Here is a 16129-nt window from a genome sequence, read left to right as displayed (position 1 = left end):
TTACATGCGCGTGAACGAATGGAAAATTTCTTGTAAAAGAAGAATATCGGAGTACGATCCATTGTCAGTGATTTCAACGATTTAGTTCGCAAAGAAACGACTACCTCTACGAGATTTTGTAAGAAAAAATAATGAAAAATGTTCGAAATTTAGATGGTCTATAAAATATCAAGAAACATTAACGTTTCTATGGATTCCGAAGAATTGTAGAAATACAATTATTTAGAGTAAACATAATAGGAAGATGTATCATTTGTAATTAGAAGTATCGTTTGTAATTCGTAGAAATATATGATTAATAAGAAAGTGTGAGAAAGCGAAGCATGGTCGGAACGAAAAATTGAAACTCACTGGCTTCGAATGATCATAAATTAGAAGCCAAGACTTTAAATGGAAAATAGATAAAAAAAAAGATAGATGAATATTTATGTTATACGTAAAAGACGTCAATAAATTAATAAATTAACAGCTACATACTGCGACTAATTAAAATGATAAATACCGATAACTGTATCGCACAAAGTATAGTTGTACAAAGTTTAATACAAAGAATAAATTTTTTCCTTTGAATAATATGTAATTCATTGATAAAATAGTTGTTCCATTATTTCATTTGTTTTCTAACTTCTAACGAAATATAGAAATATCCGAGAACTCCATCGATACAGCCTTGCATCTTCGAAAAAGAAAGTCGTGTTTTTTCACCAAGAGAATGATCACGTTGAAAAATGATAATCTTCCTCCATTAAGCGATTTAATTAAAATTATCAGATGCAATATATATATATACATATACGTTCCTTGACGACGTAGAAATTTATGGAGGCACGTTTCGAAGCGATCGAACGAGCTAGCAACCAGCTGATACGAGACGATGATGACTCGACCGATAATTAGTTGCGCGACATTAATTTCGATTCAACGCAATATGCCGCGTGCTCTCATTTGAATTTTCACGAGGCAAAAACCGCGCGGACGAGCTTGTCGACTCTCCTCGTGTATTTGCCTAACGCCGGAATAATGGTGGATGCATCGAGGAGAGTCGGAGAAAAAGGGAGGAAATCGGAGAAATCCTCGTCGGATGAATAGAAAAAAAGCGAGCCCAGTCTCGAACGAGACACGACACCGTTCGCGTTATTGAATATAATTTGTCGTTTAACACAGTCCATGTTATTTCGATCGAATGGTCGTTAACTCGCATCGTTTCTACATGTTTGCGATAATAGAAACTTCAATCGAAAAATGTTATCACAGTTGACATTGAAAAAAAGTATCCGAAAGCAGAGAATCTTGTAAAAAAAATATGCATTCGTACTGTAGAATCTTCTAATAGCATGATTATAGAAATTCTATAGAACTAGAAATTAACTTGCATTTATCCAAAAAGTAATAAAAGAGTTACAGAAGAGGGGATTACACGAAAAAGTTGAACATCAGCCATGTTTATTAATAAGAAAACATTAATAATCTAGTCCTAAATCACTTCTAGGATGACTATAAAACGAGTATCAGCTTTTTGTTACAAAGTCAAACTACGAAAGAATTTTTTAATCCCGATGAATAGCAAAATTTACCTACTTTTTTTGCTCTTTAATAGATAATGCTATTCTTTGGTGTTCGATAATTTTTCTAATTATTTCTAACTTCACAGAATCCCCAAAATAATTCTTCCATCTAAATAATTTACAAACTACTCCGATTTTTAAACATTATCTATCTATGTCTTTGACACATTACTATAATTTTCATTTCGTGGAATCTACAGGGTCACGCTGTAAGAACTATTTACCCTCGTTTCAAAAAATTCGTCTCGTTTTACTATCATCCCTATTATCATCCCCTATCATGTTGAAGATGAACTAGGATTCCGTGGACAGCCATTTGAGAGTAATTGAATCGCTATAGTCGGTAAGAAAGCACGAAGAAAAGGTACAAGGAGGCGAAAGGTCGAAGATTGACGGCTAAAATGATTTTTTAACGGTCTGGATACAGCAGAGGGTGAACAGACGGACGACTTAAGCCGTCGGCTATCTTAGGCAGATAGTGGACAATGGTTTAGCATAATGGTCAGAGGGTGGATTGCCACGTTGGCCCCGGGGGCGTGTTTGTGACATTTTCGTGTATCCATCACGTAGCGTGGACTCGGAGGACGGGCAAAGAAGAAAATGGTGCCAGGAGATCACGCACTTTTGCTTTATAATACAGTGGTTATGGATTGTACTTTGAGAAAAGCAAGGATATCCTGACTTCTCCGTGGTTAACGTTCCAGCGTTTCTTGAAGAGCAACGAAATATTATTCTTAGGTAGTTGAAGCGTTCTACGATTTATCTGTGACATTATTTGGATGTCCTTCTTACATATTTAAAAAATAATAGATTAAGATAATATAATATATGGATAATACAAAGAGGAAATAAAGAATAAATTGAAGTCTAAAGAATAAAATTGAAATAATAAATCGAGAGAAAAATTACTTACAGTTCATTGTTGACAGAAGGGGAATAGAGAAATCCTTTGTGCGGTTCGCAGAGAAGAAAACCGTTTCTAATACCAACCGGCGGAGTTTTCGAAAACACTTCGGCGTATCTAAAACAAAGGTGGGAACTCGTATTAAAAATCATTGAGAGATAACTTTATCTATTCAATTATAAAGTATTCAAATTACCAGACCGCTGGTATTTATGCATTTATAAAAATTGTATGTATAGGATTGTATTAAGACGTACATAAAACATGTATAGTACACAATTGTCTAAAATATTGAAATTAAAATATCGTTGAACTGTGTTCCCAGAATACCTAGAATTATATGTACATTCACAGTCTAATAATTACACGTTCTAAAAAAATAAACGCACAATTTCATGCTTAAAAACATTGGCAAATATCTCGATTGCTATTTGGTAAATCCACCCCGAGCTCCTGGCATTTGCAAGCGACAAGCAGTACCGGTACGCATGATAAATCCCCAGGCATTAAAAATATATTTCCAGGATTATTTTTTACGAACACTGTCAGCCAGTTAATCGTTTCGAATAATGCAACCTCGTCCGTGACACGTCTTTCGGGTCGTGGACCAGAAAGACGACGAGGAGGAACGCTTCCTTCGGGACATTCCAGGGGTGGAGATGTGTCGGGGGATTGGGGTTGTGCATCATTTTTCACATACCACGAGGGGGCGGACGGTTTTTGCCGTCTCCCTACCCGTCCGCCATCCAGATAATGCTCTTAAAGACAGATATCTCCCGCGAAACGAGCCAGGTACGCGATCGTACAGAGACGAGGTAAACTTGAACGGAAAATCTGCCTGGATTTTCCAAATGGAATGTTCCACCCTTCATGGAAAAGGCGACAATTGGAATTCGCGGCAACGCGAAACGTAATTTTTCATTGCTACTTTTCCATAAGGATTATCAATACTATATTTCATGTCCATTGTTCCTAAAACCAACGTATTCGTTTAGTTGATTTAACAGTCATTTAGAAGAGGGAAAGATGGTACTTTTCTACTCCTTGCGTTCAATCATCAAAAAGGGATAGGTTTACAAAGCGCAATACGATATTTACTGTATATCTTAACACGTATCGCAAACTCAAGATACATAAATACACCTCTGCTCAAAAGTCTTAGAACAGCCTGTGCACGAGCCTCGAAATTGGACAAAGATTGACACAGAAAGTGTACGCTGCCAATATATCGACTTTTACGATTTTGTTAAAGCATGCACGCAATTTAAAACCCCGATCTACGTCGAGCATTAAAACTCCCAAAAGTGAAATTGATCGCATTTCGCTTCTGAGAAGCTCGATTTATTCGAACATTCGCCACGTAACCTGTCGCCAGTCTGCGCCCCGATACAACGAAAAGAAGAAAAATTTTCCAATAAATTTTCCGATAAAACAAGGAATCTCGGTGTCACTCGGAATCACCCATGTCGATTATTGAAAAAATCTATCTATGTACGAGTGAGGGGTGGTGGGACGGAGAGAAAAAGAAGTAGAAAAGCAGAAAGCTCGCGGAAACCGCGAGGACACCGAGGAAGTGCAAATATCCGTTGTAGAGGATTTAAAAAATGTCTCCCTGCCGGATACCCCGAAGCGGGTTTTCCAGAAGCGAATATGCGTATTAATTATGAGCCTTGTTCAAACAGTCGAACAGAGGGACGCAAGGGGTGAGGTGAAAATTGGCCGCCCTTATTACAGTCGAGCCAGGAAGCAACTTCTCTTCTCTCTCTTTCCGTCGTTCGTGCTTTCCGTGTCCCTGTTTCTCTGATCTGCACCTTCGTCCTCTTCCTCTCTCGTCACAGACACGATTCTCCTCTCCTCTCTTTTTTTTTATTTCTCATTCGAGGCTTTGTTTAACTTCTGTCGCGGAATTTTTCCGGTCCACAGCGATTATTACTCCCAGGAGATGGAAGAGGAAAACATTAACCGAGAACTCCTGATGCAAGAGGGGGTGGTCGTTATGTATCCCACTGCAAGGGGGGTGGGATACGTTCCGAGGAAATCGTTTGGAAATGCCTCGATAATTCGGTCGAGAGTCAAACACCAATACGCTCATACCGTCTTCCAATACTTTTGCATTTTTTAAACAAGAATTTTGGTTCGGAGACCAAAAATTTTGACAGTTCAAATCCAAGTATGAATTTCAGTTCAACTGGCTGAATCTTTTAGTTTCTTAACTCGACATTCTTCTCGCAGACGCGTCTTAACATTCATTTGAATGATGTATAAAGACATTTATCCGCTTAAAATATCCTGTGAACTGCAAAGATAGCACACTCTGAACCATTAGCCTCCTCCCTCTAGTATTTTTCTTTGCGATTCCATTTCGAAGAACTAAAATTTACATAACAGATACATATTAGATAATTGCATAAAGAAAATAAATAATTCTACGTCGATAAAGATGAAAATTAATTTGACTAATTTGCATCAAAGTACAGTCTGCAATCGACGAAATCGATCTGTACAAAATCTAAGCCTTCCTACGTCTAAACTTCTTATTTTTAGTTTCAAGTTCGACGAACTATGGAACCCAAGTTTTTGTTTTTAAACATGGAAAAATAAGGTAACATCGTCAAAGGAAAAGCGATTTAGCATGCCACAACCGGAAGGTTTAATACGGCTGGGAGCATGAAATTGAAATCGTTCTATGTCGTTGCGCAGAGTGCAAAGAACATCCTCCAAGGTGCTGTTTTCTCTGGTGGAAGAGACGAACAGCTTCGAGGGAGAGATATCTCTCTTGATTAAGGTCTTCCGTAGATCGTTGTTGTCTCCAGACTCATTCGTGCATAGAGCAGGATATTACGCACCGGTACCGAATAATGATATCTCGACCGCAGTGATCATATAAACCGCAATGATTACAAGGATATCAGAGACCTATCGACGTCTCGTCTGGTATGCGAATTATTGTGCATTCGTGTCGCAATTCCGAATGAACAGCTTAATTGGAGTCCATCGTGCGAAAGAATCTCTTTAATACCGCAACTACCACAATAGTTAAAAGGGACAATTTGTAATTTTTCACGCAAGTTTTATAAATTTACAGTGATGTAGTTTTGGAATTCGAGATATACGAATATGTTTTCGAAGAAATAATTTCCTCGAGAAATTCGGCATACGATTGTACTGTACAAAAATACTAAATGTAAGTGCCATAGACTCTTTTTCATCGGATACTGGTTTACTTTCAACGTCAAGAAGATTAAACTCGATTCCGTTCCATAAAACATAAAATAAATGAAGCTGTACTAAAAGTTCCTGGAACAAATGTTAGATCACAAGAATTAATAATTAATAGAACAAAAAACGACAAACCGATGCAGATGAGTTGGAAATCGAAGATGATTAATTCATTCCACGCTGTAGACATGGAGTTCGTTTCGCCAGACAGATTTCCCTGAATAACATTTTCTGTCCATAACGATCTTTATTCAAGAACGAATGGAAAAATAAAGAAAGATAAATGTAGTAAGAAACCAAGTTTTTTCCCCGATTCGCGCGTATTTCTTGATACAGCAATCTTTTCATTAGCAACGTCAAAAGTGACACGCTTCGAAGAAGAATCGCCCTCGAAGGGGACTACAATACCGTTCCTACCCTGACATCCCTTTGAATGTGGGCGATGGTTCGATATTAGCTGGAGCAAACCGCTTTCGACGAGGACGACACGATTATTCGAGCGAAACAGGGGCGAATCCTCTCCGTTTCACTCACCAACACCCTGATAACCTACCCAATGTCCTCCTCCCTAGCTTTTCTTCCTCTGTTTTCCTCCTTTTTCCTCTACTTTTGTCTGTCCAATTCCACGCGTGACCAAAGTTTCTCCCTCCATCTTCTCTCCGCTATTTTTCTCTTCCATTGCATATGGACTCTGTGTATTGGTAAAATTTAAAGAGAAATCTAACAAAAATCGCGAAAGATGCAGTCTACTTCGATCGAAGTTTGATTCACAAGAAAAGAAGTAGCCTTCGATTCCAAAAGAATCCATAATTTTTCTTCCTCAGATTTCTTCCTTTTTCTTCCACTTTCGTTCTAGCTACAAACGAAATTCCTTCGATCCACCAAGCAGAGTTCGTTCTTCTCTGCTATTTTTCTCTTTCATTTCATACCGATAACCTCCGTAAGATTAGAATAAATATTCGACGAAAACCGTTGAAAACGATACACGTTGTTCAAGCAACATGTTGCTTCTCCAATTCCAGATGAAACAAAAAGGTACCAAAGCAAATCAGCCTACTTTAATCGAATCTTGATCCCCGGGCAAAGAAGTTGCTTCTAATTCCAACGGAATCCTCTTCTTTCTACAGAAACGTCCAACTTTCTCAGCTCACCACGTGGCTGTTTCTCGATCCTCTTTTTCATCGTTTCGTTTCGTTACTTTCGAATCGGTCTCCGTTCATCTCGTTCGAGCGACAAGGTCCTTCTTCATTTTATCTGCTCCCCATTCGTCCTCTGTTCCCTGTCCATTGATTGGGCGCCGCGTATACACCGATTTCTTGCCGGCTCTTCTCTTTCAGCAGAAATAAATCTTGTGTTTTCGCGTATAAGCGGCCTTTTAATATCACCGGGCTTGATTTACCGCCGCGAGGCCATGCATCCTACGTGTAAGAGAGGCCAAGCCAACATCTCCCACCCCTTCGACTCCCCCCTTGACATTTGTCTTCCGGCCCGGGAAGAAGGGAACACGACTGTCCCCAGGTTTTCCCTGATTTACCGCTCCTCCCGATGGTATTTGACTAAACGATCCCGGATCTTCTCGATGCTCGTTGCACAAGCGGCAACGATCGACCCGCTTGCGGCCAGAAAATTGCACGAGGACACTTCCGGTTCTCATACAACCTCCAATCATCCATCTTCGTATTTCTTTCGAGACAGATACGAATTGTCGGATGAAAGTTTAAGTCCTTGCTATGATAGCAGCAAATATTTAATTCAACGGTGTCTGCAAAGATTTGCGACCATTTTATGGGATCCACGGAATCAAAGAATACCAAATACAATGGAATTCGATGATACGAGTATCAGAATTAACCAATTAACCGCGTTCGACGTGGCGTAAGTGATTTTCTTAAACTAAATTCCACAGTTAACAGGTTAATCGTCTTATTTATGAGATTTTTATCACGACATAAAATATATGAATTAAATATGAAATGTATGAAACATAAAAGTTTAAGGAAATTCCTAATGATTTTCCAAGTTTATTTGTAAGCGTTCTAATGCGTATAAACGAAAGTGTACGTGCCGGTATAGCGGCTCGCCTGGCGATATCAAGCCAGGCTCACAAACGAACGAGTTAAAGAGCAAATACGGATGGAAAACGTAAAAAGAAGAAAGCCGGCTGTACTCGAATCAAAGTTGAGATCTAATGGTAATATACGTGGCTTGAAAAGAGCGCCAAAGATAGCTAAAGAGCTAAAATTCTTACAATATCTTACATTACGACCGCTATGACCACTGTACACTTCGAGACTCCGTTACTTCCGCGTCACTCATCACTCTTCATTCTTAACCATTCTTACGCCACCTATTCTAACCTCCGAATCGCGTGTGCGCGTTTCGAGAACGCTGCTTCTTACTTAAACATCTTCAAGCCAAGGCAGACCTAAGATCTGGTCAAAGAAAGCCGAGTCCCCTTCCAGAACCGCGTCCGCTAGACCAGGCGAAAAACTGGCCGTCCTCTCGATCTGGACTCTCCTAACCGTCCACAAACAAACTTGCCCGCGAACGCGCAAAATCCCTCCCCACGATTTCATGCAGCGAATTCAAAAAGAGAAAAAAGGAAGAAAAAAGAAGAAGGAAAAAGGGAGAAAAATGAAACTATATAAGAGAGAGAGAGAGAAAAAAATATAAAGATAGCCACCGACCAAAACCACCGCGGCGCTCGCTGTACGGTAATAACACGATAATCATTTATAACGTAACAATCGAGCCACCGTGGCGCGGGGCAACAGGAAAGATCGTTGTACGTGGCGCAAGATGCATCCTCCGGTTATGCAGCTCCGGAGGCCGGGTGCATCGAAGCGTTGCGATCATTACGAGAAGAGGGAGGGGGGAGGTGGAGAAGAGAAGAAGAGGGCAGATTGTACGTGTCCGTGGTAAAAGGTCCACCGGTGTCCAGTGGCCAGTGTGGAAAAAGGAACGCCAAAGAGTCTGGTTCGCGGCGTGGACGGGACAGAGACGATGGAAGAGGAACGACGAAGACGGAGAAAAACAATGTTGCGCGCTCGGTACCGCGGGACATTCAGAAAATAAGAAGAGAGAACTGGGAAGAGGGAGGGGGGCGGCGGCCCCCAGGATGATGAGAAACGAGAGAAGACCGTCGCCGGGTCCCCTCGATGGACGACCAGTTGCATCAACGAGAGCGAATTTAAAAGCGATCACAGGAGTCCTCGGTTCCTTCGTAAATGGAGGTGTAAGGATAAACTGTAAATCATCCGGCTCGTTATCCCGAACCCCGACACGATCATACTCTCTTCGCTACCACTATTTTCTTGTACTACTTTTAACGTGCCGGTTCAACAATACGGGGGCCACCGTCTTTCGCGCTGGTCAATGCGTTACCGCGATGGAAGCCGCGATGATTCTTCACGATCTATCTTTTGTTCAGGGGAAATAGATCGGAAACGGTGGAAAATCAGTTGCGATCGTGACGTGTGGGAATATCGAGCTTTGTTATTACAGATCATGAGAATATCCAGGTTTCTTCGGACAGAGGGTAGATCGAGTGTTCAGAGTTCCTCGAGATGTTAGTAATACCTTCGGATAACTTGCTAAATCTGTAGTATTGTACGTAAATTTTGTATTCCCAATTACGTTTGTTTTGGCCATTTCTAAGGGTCTTTAGTTCTTTATATTCTTTAGTCATTTTCTGATACGTAAATCCTAAGACTAATTCGATAGAAGATTTGAACTTGTTTGAAACGCATGTCACGATTACGAGGAATCTTCGAAGATTCCAACTTTTATCCAAACTCCATTTATTGCAATAAAATTTTAATTCGTATGTAATAGAACGATTTACTGATTGAATTCATTTGTCATACATACGTTGTACATATAAACAAAAACTCGTAGATAGTGAGAGGAATTAGTGAATTCTAATCATATGAACTGCCTGTCGCCCCTAGACTAGGCCAGTGTATTCTCATTCGCTATCTTGTATTGTCAAGATGCAGAAGTTCGATACATATTTCGATTACCAGAGATCCAACTTCTCTTTTACTCTGGACTCTTGGCCTCCTCTATATCATCGAAATAAATGGGAAAGCAACGTTTCGTTCACGTTACATTCACGTATTCGTCATCGAATGGTACACGTACAAATTGGTCCTTCAACCCGCGTCTGCTTTTCAGCTTGGCTGGTTTCATTGATCCCGTCAAGGTAAACCTATTTAACGAAGGTCGAATCGTTGCCTCGAATCGCTTCTAGCCCGAGGTCTTGGCGAAAGGCTGCTCGCTCTATTTGAATTTTTTTGCCAGCACGTGATTAATTGATCACGATCGAACGTGACTCGATCGAATCGAACGTGGCCTGGATCTTTCTTTCACGATTGATTCACGGGCGTTACTTTTCACGCGAATCGGCCGAATCGAGCGCTTGCCCTGACCTCGAATACGCTCGAAAATCTCGGTTTTCTAGCGCGAACGCGCGGAATCCGTGGCTTCTTTAGCCACGAGAACGAACATCCATTCGCCAATAACTCGAGGAATGCGGGTTGACTGTAACTCGAGCGATTATTGCTTGCCGTACCGTTAACGAAGCCTCGTTACAAGCGAACTTTGTAAATACCTCGAGGTAGAAAGAGGCGAACATCAGTTTTTCGAATAACGAACGGGCCATGAACTTCGTTGGAATGCTTCTGCTTTAAATCATTGTAGCCTGGATAGGCGTAGGTTCCGCTCACAATCGAGTTTGCAAACAATTTTTCTGCCATCTTTTATCGTACAAAATCAACGATCTGCTAAGGCGCGTAACAGACTTAGCATGACTTCCAGACATCGTCTATAAATTACGTAGATAACCACGTGTCCGTACAGTAGATGATTTGTTGAAGAGAAATTTCAGTTAGCGTTGATATGTTGCGTTCGTTCAGTTACTTAAGCAATGCTGTTAATGCTGTTACATTTTTGTTTTTGCTGGCTTGGACGCGATAATTTAGAAGGATAGAAGAAGCACAGCACAGTGTGTTGAAGCGTATATTATCACTTAAAATCCAAAGATGAATAGCTATGTTTTAGCAGCGGTAAAATGTATTAATTGAACTCTTGAATTCACTTACGAGAAACGTAAATTCATATTGCTGGAATAAGAAATCACAGCGGCAACAAGGAGAGTCAGTGAATCGGAAAATTGTTTGTTGACCCTAGCATTTTCTTCTAACGTACTAGAAAACATTCAGTTTTTCTTGGCAAAATCTTGTTTCTCTCTGCAACTGTTTCCGATGTAGCTCTTAAGGGATTGAACATCGAAGGGCGGCTTCGCCTCTTAAACTCGAGTTACCACAGCTAAGAAAAGATACGTATCTGCTATTGTTGGCTCTTCTTCAAGCCCATAAAGTAGAAGTCGAAGCCAAACTCCCTTGCAAGGTCCATCCTGCTACGATACTATCTCCAAAACCGTCTACAAACTTAGAGACCCGGGGAAACACAAAAAATTGGAAATTTCGAAATAACTTCAGAGCGAATACCAAGAATCACATGGCACCGCTCGAACAGGTACGAAGAACTTCTGGAACAACCTTATCACGACCTCAAATCGTTGGCTGGAGGAAAAACGCAAACCGCACGACAGCTAGGGAAACGTGAAGGATTTCACAACTTCCTGACAAAAGCCATGAGGTAGTAAGTGAGACGATGAACGAAAGAAAAGAAAGACTTCGATGAGGCGACGGTGAATCGTTGTCAGCGGGCGGAAGCTGGCGGTACGCGCTAGAATAACGAAAGCTAATTATGCGTTCGAGACGAAAAAGGGGGAAATCACGGCAAAAACCGTCGATAATCGACATCCTGCCGCAGTCCGTCGGTCAACTACGCTACCGACCGGCGTAAATTTAGTCCTGGGGTCCTGTATTCCCTCGTCCCAGAGGCGAACGTTACCTCGTCGCGACCGAGAAGTCCCCCTGAACAAACAAGAAGATCGGCCGTGGAGGCTTTTGTTGGTGTAAAAACGAAATCCGTGGACGATGCTTCGACGATCACGGTATGCAGTCGCCCTGGACCGTGATCCTGGAAGCGGAAAGCCAGAGCAGGCCTGTGCCCGCCTCGAAATCCAGCCGATACCTTTCGATTCCAAAGCTGGAGCAACACCCTCTTCTTCTTCAAACGTTCGAGGAATCTTAAAAGCATGTGCGAGAAGAATCTTTTTGCCCGCCGAAAGAGAACGTCTCTCGAAATGGGCTCTTTTTCGGGTCACAACATTTGAAATATTTTTGACAATCAAATGGTTTCTATGAATTTTTGATTATTTCGATATTTAGTACGATCGTATTCCTTCTTCTTCTGCTAAAATTTCTCTCCTGAATTCTGCCAAATGGATGATAAATTGACTCCTAAACAGATATTCCTCTCGTCTAACAAATGCTCGACGACTATACTCGACGCATTACGAATCTTTACGTATCTTCGTACGTCTTTATGTATTTTATCTACATTTTATTGGTTTGGCAACTAAGGAATGCGGATTGACAAAATCCGCATTTGCATCGGTCCCGTATCCTACGCTCCATGTATTTTTTTTTTTCATCATTCTATCGCTTTTTAATCTTTGCAATTCCCTTTCCTGACAAGTCTGCTCTCACTGGTAGAACTGCGTACAAACTATTCTGAACGTCAGTTTCATGGCACTAGATGTAAATACTTGCACAGCCCTAAGAAAACTATCGTCTAAGGAGTAATAAATTATCTCTATCACGAATCCGCAATGAACATTTTGCGAACGTGTGCAGATGAAAATGGAGAAAAATGGAACAAATACACATCGATATTTTTGCAACGAGCGAATAAATGAGAAGAAAAGATATCCCTCGCGATAAAATTTAAAAAACTTCGACGAGATGGGACAGCGCGACGAATTCCATGCGAGAGGTCGAAAAATTGGCAGGTTGACTGCCGCTTGAATTTTATTTATTTTATTCTCGGTGCCAGGACGGATTGAAATATGCTAGAGCATAATGCTCAATTTTTGCAAAATGTTATATCGTATGTGCGCGCTTTTTTCTAAAGATGTTATCTGGATTTAGAAATTTATCTTGCTTTAATCGTTCCAAAGGATGCAGTAACGCGGATCACCGATGACCACCGTGGCAATGAACGTGTTAAGAAGCTACACAAAGTGAACTACCGGCGAAGAGACTCAGCTAAAAATCAGCACCGCTTGAACGAGACGACGGAGAACGAAGCAAAAGAGCCAAAAAAAAGGCGGGAGAACAATCAACGACGGAGCGGCAGGAAAATATCGATGCAGCCGTTTCTCGAAACGAGGTTGCGGCGAGAGGCCGACAGAACCGGCAAATCGTTGCACCGCCTGCGCCCTGTTTTTGCTCGATTTCTCAAAACCGATCGAGCGTTCCCGATCAGGGAGCAACACGCGTAGCTTGCACGCCAGGCGTGACCATCGGCTACCGCGATACACCACGAAAAACGTAGCCGCCCGCCATGCTCAGTCGCTCACGTCTATTTACATTGGCACCGTTGCGGGGAACGATCGATTCTACACGAACGTGCCTTCCACATCGACCATCAAAATCTTCCACTACGAATTCTTCGCCGATGAAACGGATTACGATTTTGTACAATACACTTTTCAGAAGGGACAAGGGCATGAAGCGATAATTGTATGGAGAAATCGAATAAGATCCTGTAGCACAGTTTGATCAAAATTGAATAAACAGCGAAGTATCACTTAAAAGTAAAATATAAAAACCACTTTTTCCCAAAATCCGCTACGTATTAATGCACATGATCATTCATAAAAATAAAAATAAATTCATAATAATATCCATCCTTACCGTGCAAAACGCACGTACAGGTTCAACAAATTCACACTAACGATCGATTAATTATACATATATCACGTTGAATATAGTTCCTAAAGGTGGCGAACTTGTCAGAAATGCAAAAAAAAAATAAATTTCACGAATTCACTCTGAACTGTACAGATTGTGATTTATCTATCACGGTGTATGGGAAAATGCTATTTTGCTCTAACGAAAATGAAATTTCCAATTCTCAAAGTACCGTTACGTTTCTCCCTTTCCTCTAGCGTCTTCTAAATGAATCGTATAATTGATAGAAACAATCAAATGGCCATTACTATCGTGGAAAACGCACCCCATAAATTCGGCGAAAGTTCGCACAAACGATCATCGTTTGAAACATAAATGCACGCGCACGTACATAAGGAATTCTTCCGGAATCAGGATGTATCTCCCTCGCCCCGTCTCTTTTTCTCCTTCTACTTCTCCCACCGGGGGTGGCCAGTGTCTCGGGGGCGGTCATATATCATCCACCCCCGGGGGGTGGCTACGGGGGTGGTGGCAAAAAATCTTGCCGAGCAAAAACTATCATCAGTGCTCGGGCAAAGCGAGCTCAACGCCTTCTCTCTTCTTCCTCTTCTTCTTCATCTTCTTCTTTCTCTTCTTCTCTTCCTTCTTCTTCTTCTTCTTCTTCTTTCTATCCGCTTTGCTTTCACGTCTCCTTCTTCCTTACGTCCTTTTGTATATTCCCTGGCTCTTTCACCAGTTTCAGGAAAGGACAGGAAGAAGCAAAACTTGTGCGCCTCGAGAAAACGCCTCGACCCGAGTTCATTAGGTTTTCAGGGTTTGCTTTTGGCAGCGTTTAATGAGAGGAAAGATAAAGCGTATCCTCCCTTCCCGTTAACATTCTGGTCAGAATTCGATGGATCGTGGAATCCTTTCTTACGTTTTAACCTTGCTGAGAATTGAAATAAAAAATTTCCGAGATACGGTTAAGCAGAAAATCTATGGCACTGTCATAGTGAAATTCGTCCCAAGAACCAAGAGTTTTGTTCGGAAACGGATACCGGAGGCTATTTTCACATTATGCTGTCCATAATAGTGCGATTTCGATACGCTATTTCGCATGTAAGTTTTGTTCCTTCTTTAATCCCAAATCGTTCCAAGTCTATTCCAATTATTAGCCAAAGAGCAACGAAAGTCGTACGATATTATCAGAATCTACTTCCTCTTAAGAGAATAGAATATTTTGTCACCGTTGTCAAAGAAATTTAACCGCGTTCGCTCCCGTCTCATTTCCACCGATGAAATATCGACGTTCCCGTTCGAGATTCGTTTACGTCGTCCCATAAGCTACTCTCTCCCTACTCTACTTCCCGACTCTCACGGTAATTGACATGCTCGATTTTATGAAGCTACTGTGACCGGCCGAAAATACACTTTTCACTCCCCCGTTCCATCGTTCGAACCATCTAATTGAAACACTTTGTCTGTCTACATCTATAGAGCGCCCCTTTTTTTCAGGGGATCAAAGATAATTCATGTAACGCGACAAATTAGAAAACAACCAATGTCTAAGTTATTTCTTTGCGATTGCTATGTTTCACGGTGAATAAAAAAGCGAGCAGAAGAAATCGGTGCAAGGAGAGAAAGAAAGGGAGAAAGTGTCGAGAGTGGCTCCAAGAAGGAGGAAAAGAGGGTAGCTTCGACTCTGGACTGGCTGCAAAGGCCTCCTGCAATGAATCAACTTATTTAAGGGTAGTTGGATTTCGCGAGTCGATGCACGACGACTACGAGCCACCCCACTATCCCCCTCCCTAACTCCCTTCTTCTTCAACACAGCACGCCTCGTAGAATGATTTATAGTTTTCCTTCCGTGGCCACCCATCCGTCCTCCCCTCGCGCCACCCCTCGCGCAAACAGCACCCCTCTGCCAAATGTACGCAAAATAGTCGGAATTTGTTCGGCACCATCCTGACTAAAGTAAAATGCTGCTGTATATACGAGGCTAACGGAACTGCTCGATTGTGGAGCGCACTGTATTCTCCGTTAAAGTATTTGGAAATAAACGAATCGCGACAGTTATAATTATTCAGTACTTTATAATACAAAGGATAAGACAAAGAGACGTTAGCGCTATATTTAGTTCTGTTTAATCAGTTTCGCGTCTACAGGCCTGCACAGTGCACGAATAAACTAAACACGAAGAAAATCGAAGCTCAGAAATATAGAAAATTAAAGATATTATAAATTTTTGGCGAAATTTGAAACCTCGCTCGTTCAATTCCTTTACTCCTGAGCTTTTCAACAATGCGCATATGATACCACGTGTCCCATTAATCGTTGCCTCAAACGTTATTGTATCGTTAAGGCACTTCAGTAGGTTAATTGAAAAATATAAATAAGCAGCGAGAATCGAGAAAAATTGGGGAAGAATCGTTGCAATTTGCACGAGACCCGTTCGAGGGCGGCTTAAGGTTCGCTAAATAATTATTAATGATCGTCAGGGTGAAAGTGTGACTCTGATCGTGTTGACACTGCATTGTAAGCCGCAGACAATGCTATGGTGGCTTTCTGAAGCGTGTGGCTATGGGTTTGATGGAGGAGCAGCGCGATGGCGGCGCGGAGGGCAGGGTCCGTAATTA

At 41.4% G+C, this 16129-nt stretch overlaps 1 protein-coding gene across 3 annotated transcripts in view; it reads right to left on the bottom strand.

Annotated features, from left to right (window-relative positions):
* LOC138186725 (ubiquitin carboxyl-terminal hydrolase 48) overlaps positions 1 to 16129 on the bottom strand; it is a 76523-nt gene that overhangs the window by 52686 nt on the left and 7708 nt on the right. For all 3 annotated transcript variants that reach the window (XM_069126845.1, XM_069126846.1, XM_069126847.1), the window contains one exon: positions 2479 to 2586. In XM_069126845.1, coding sequence (XP_068982946.1) covers positions 2479 to 2586 — 108 coding nt within the window. The remainder of the gene's footprint in view (positions 1 to 2478; positions 2587 to 16129) is intronic.

The sequence above is a fragment of the Bombus flavifrons genome, chromosome 14 (assembly GCF_040668555.2).
Source record: "Bombus flavifrons isolate JBK064 chromosome 14, iyBomFlav1_principal, whole genome shotgun sequence".
Classification (NCBI taxonomy): Eukaryota; Metazoa; Arthropoda; class Insecta; order Hymenoptera; family Apidae; genus Bombus; species Bombus flavifrons.
Note: the sequence above shows the minus strand (reverse complement) of the source record. Positions and strands in the feature narration are given on the sequence as shown.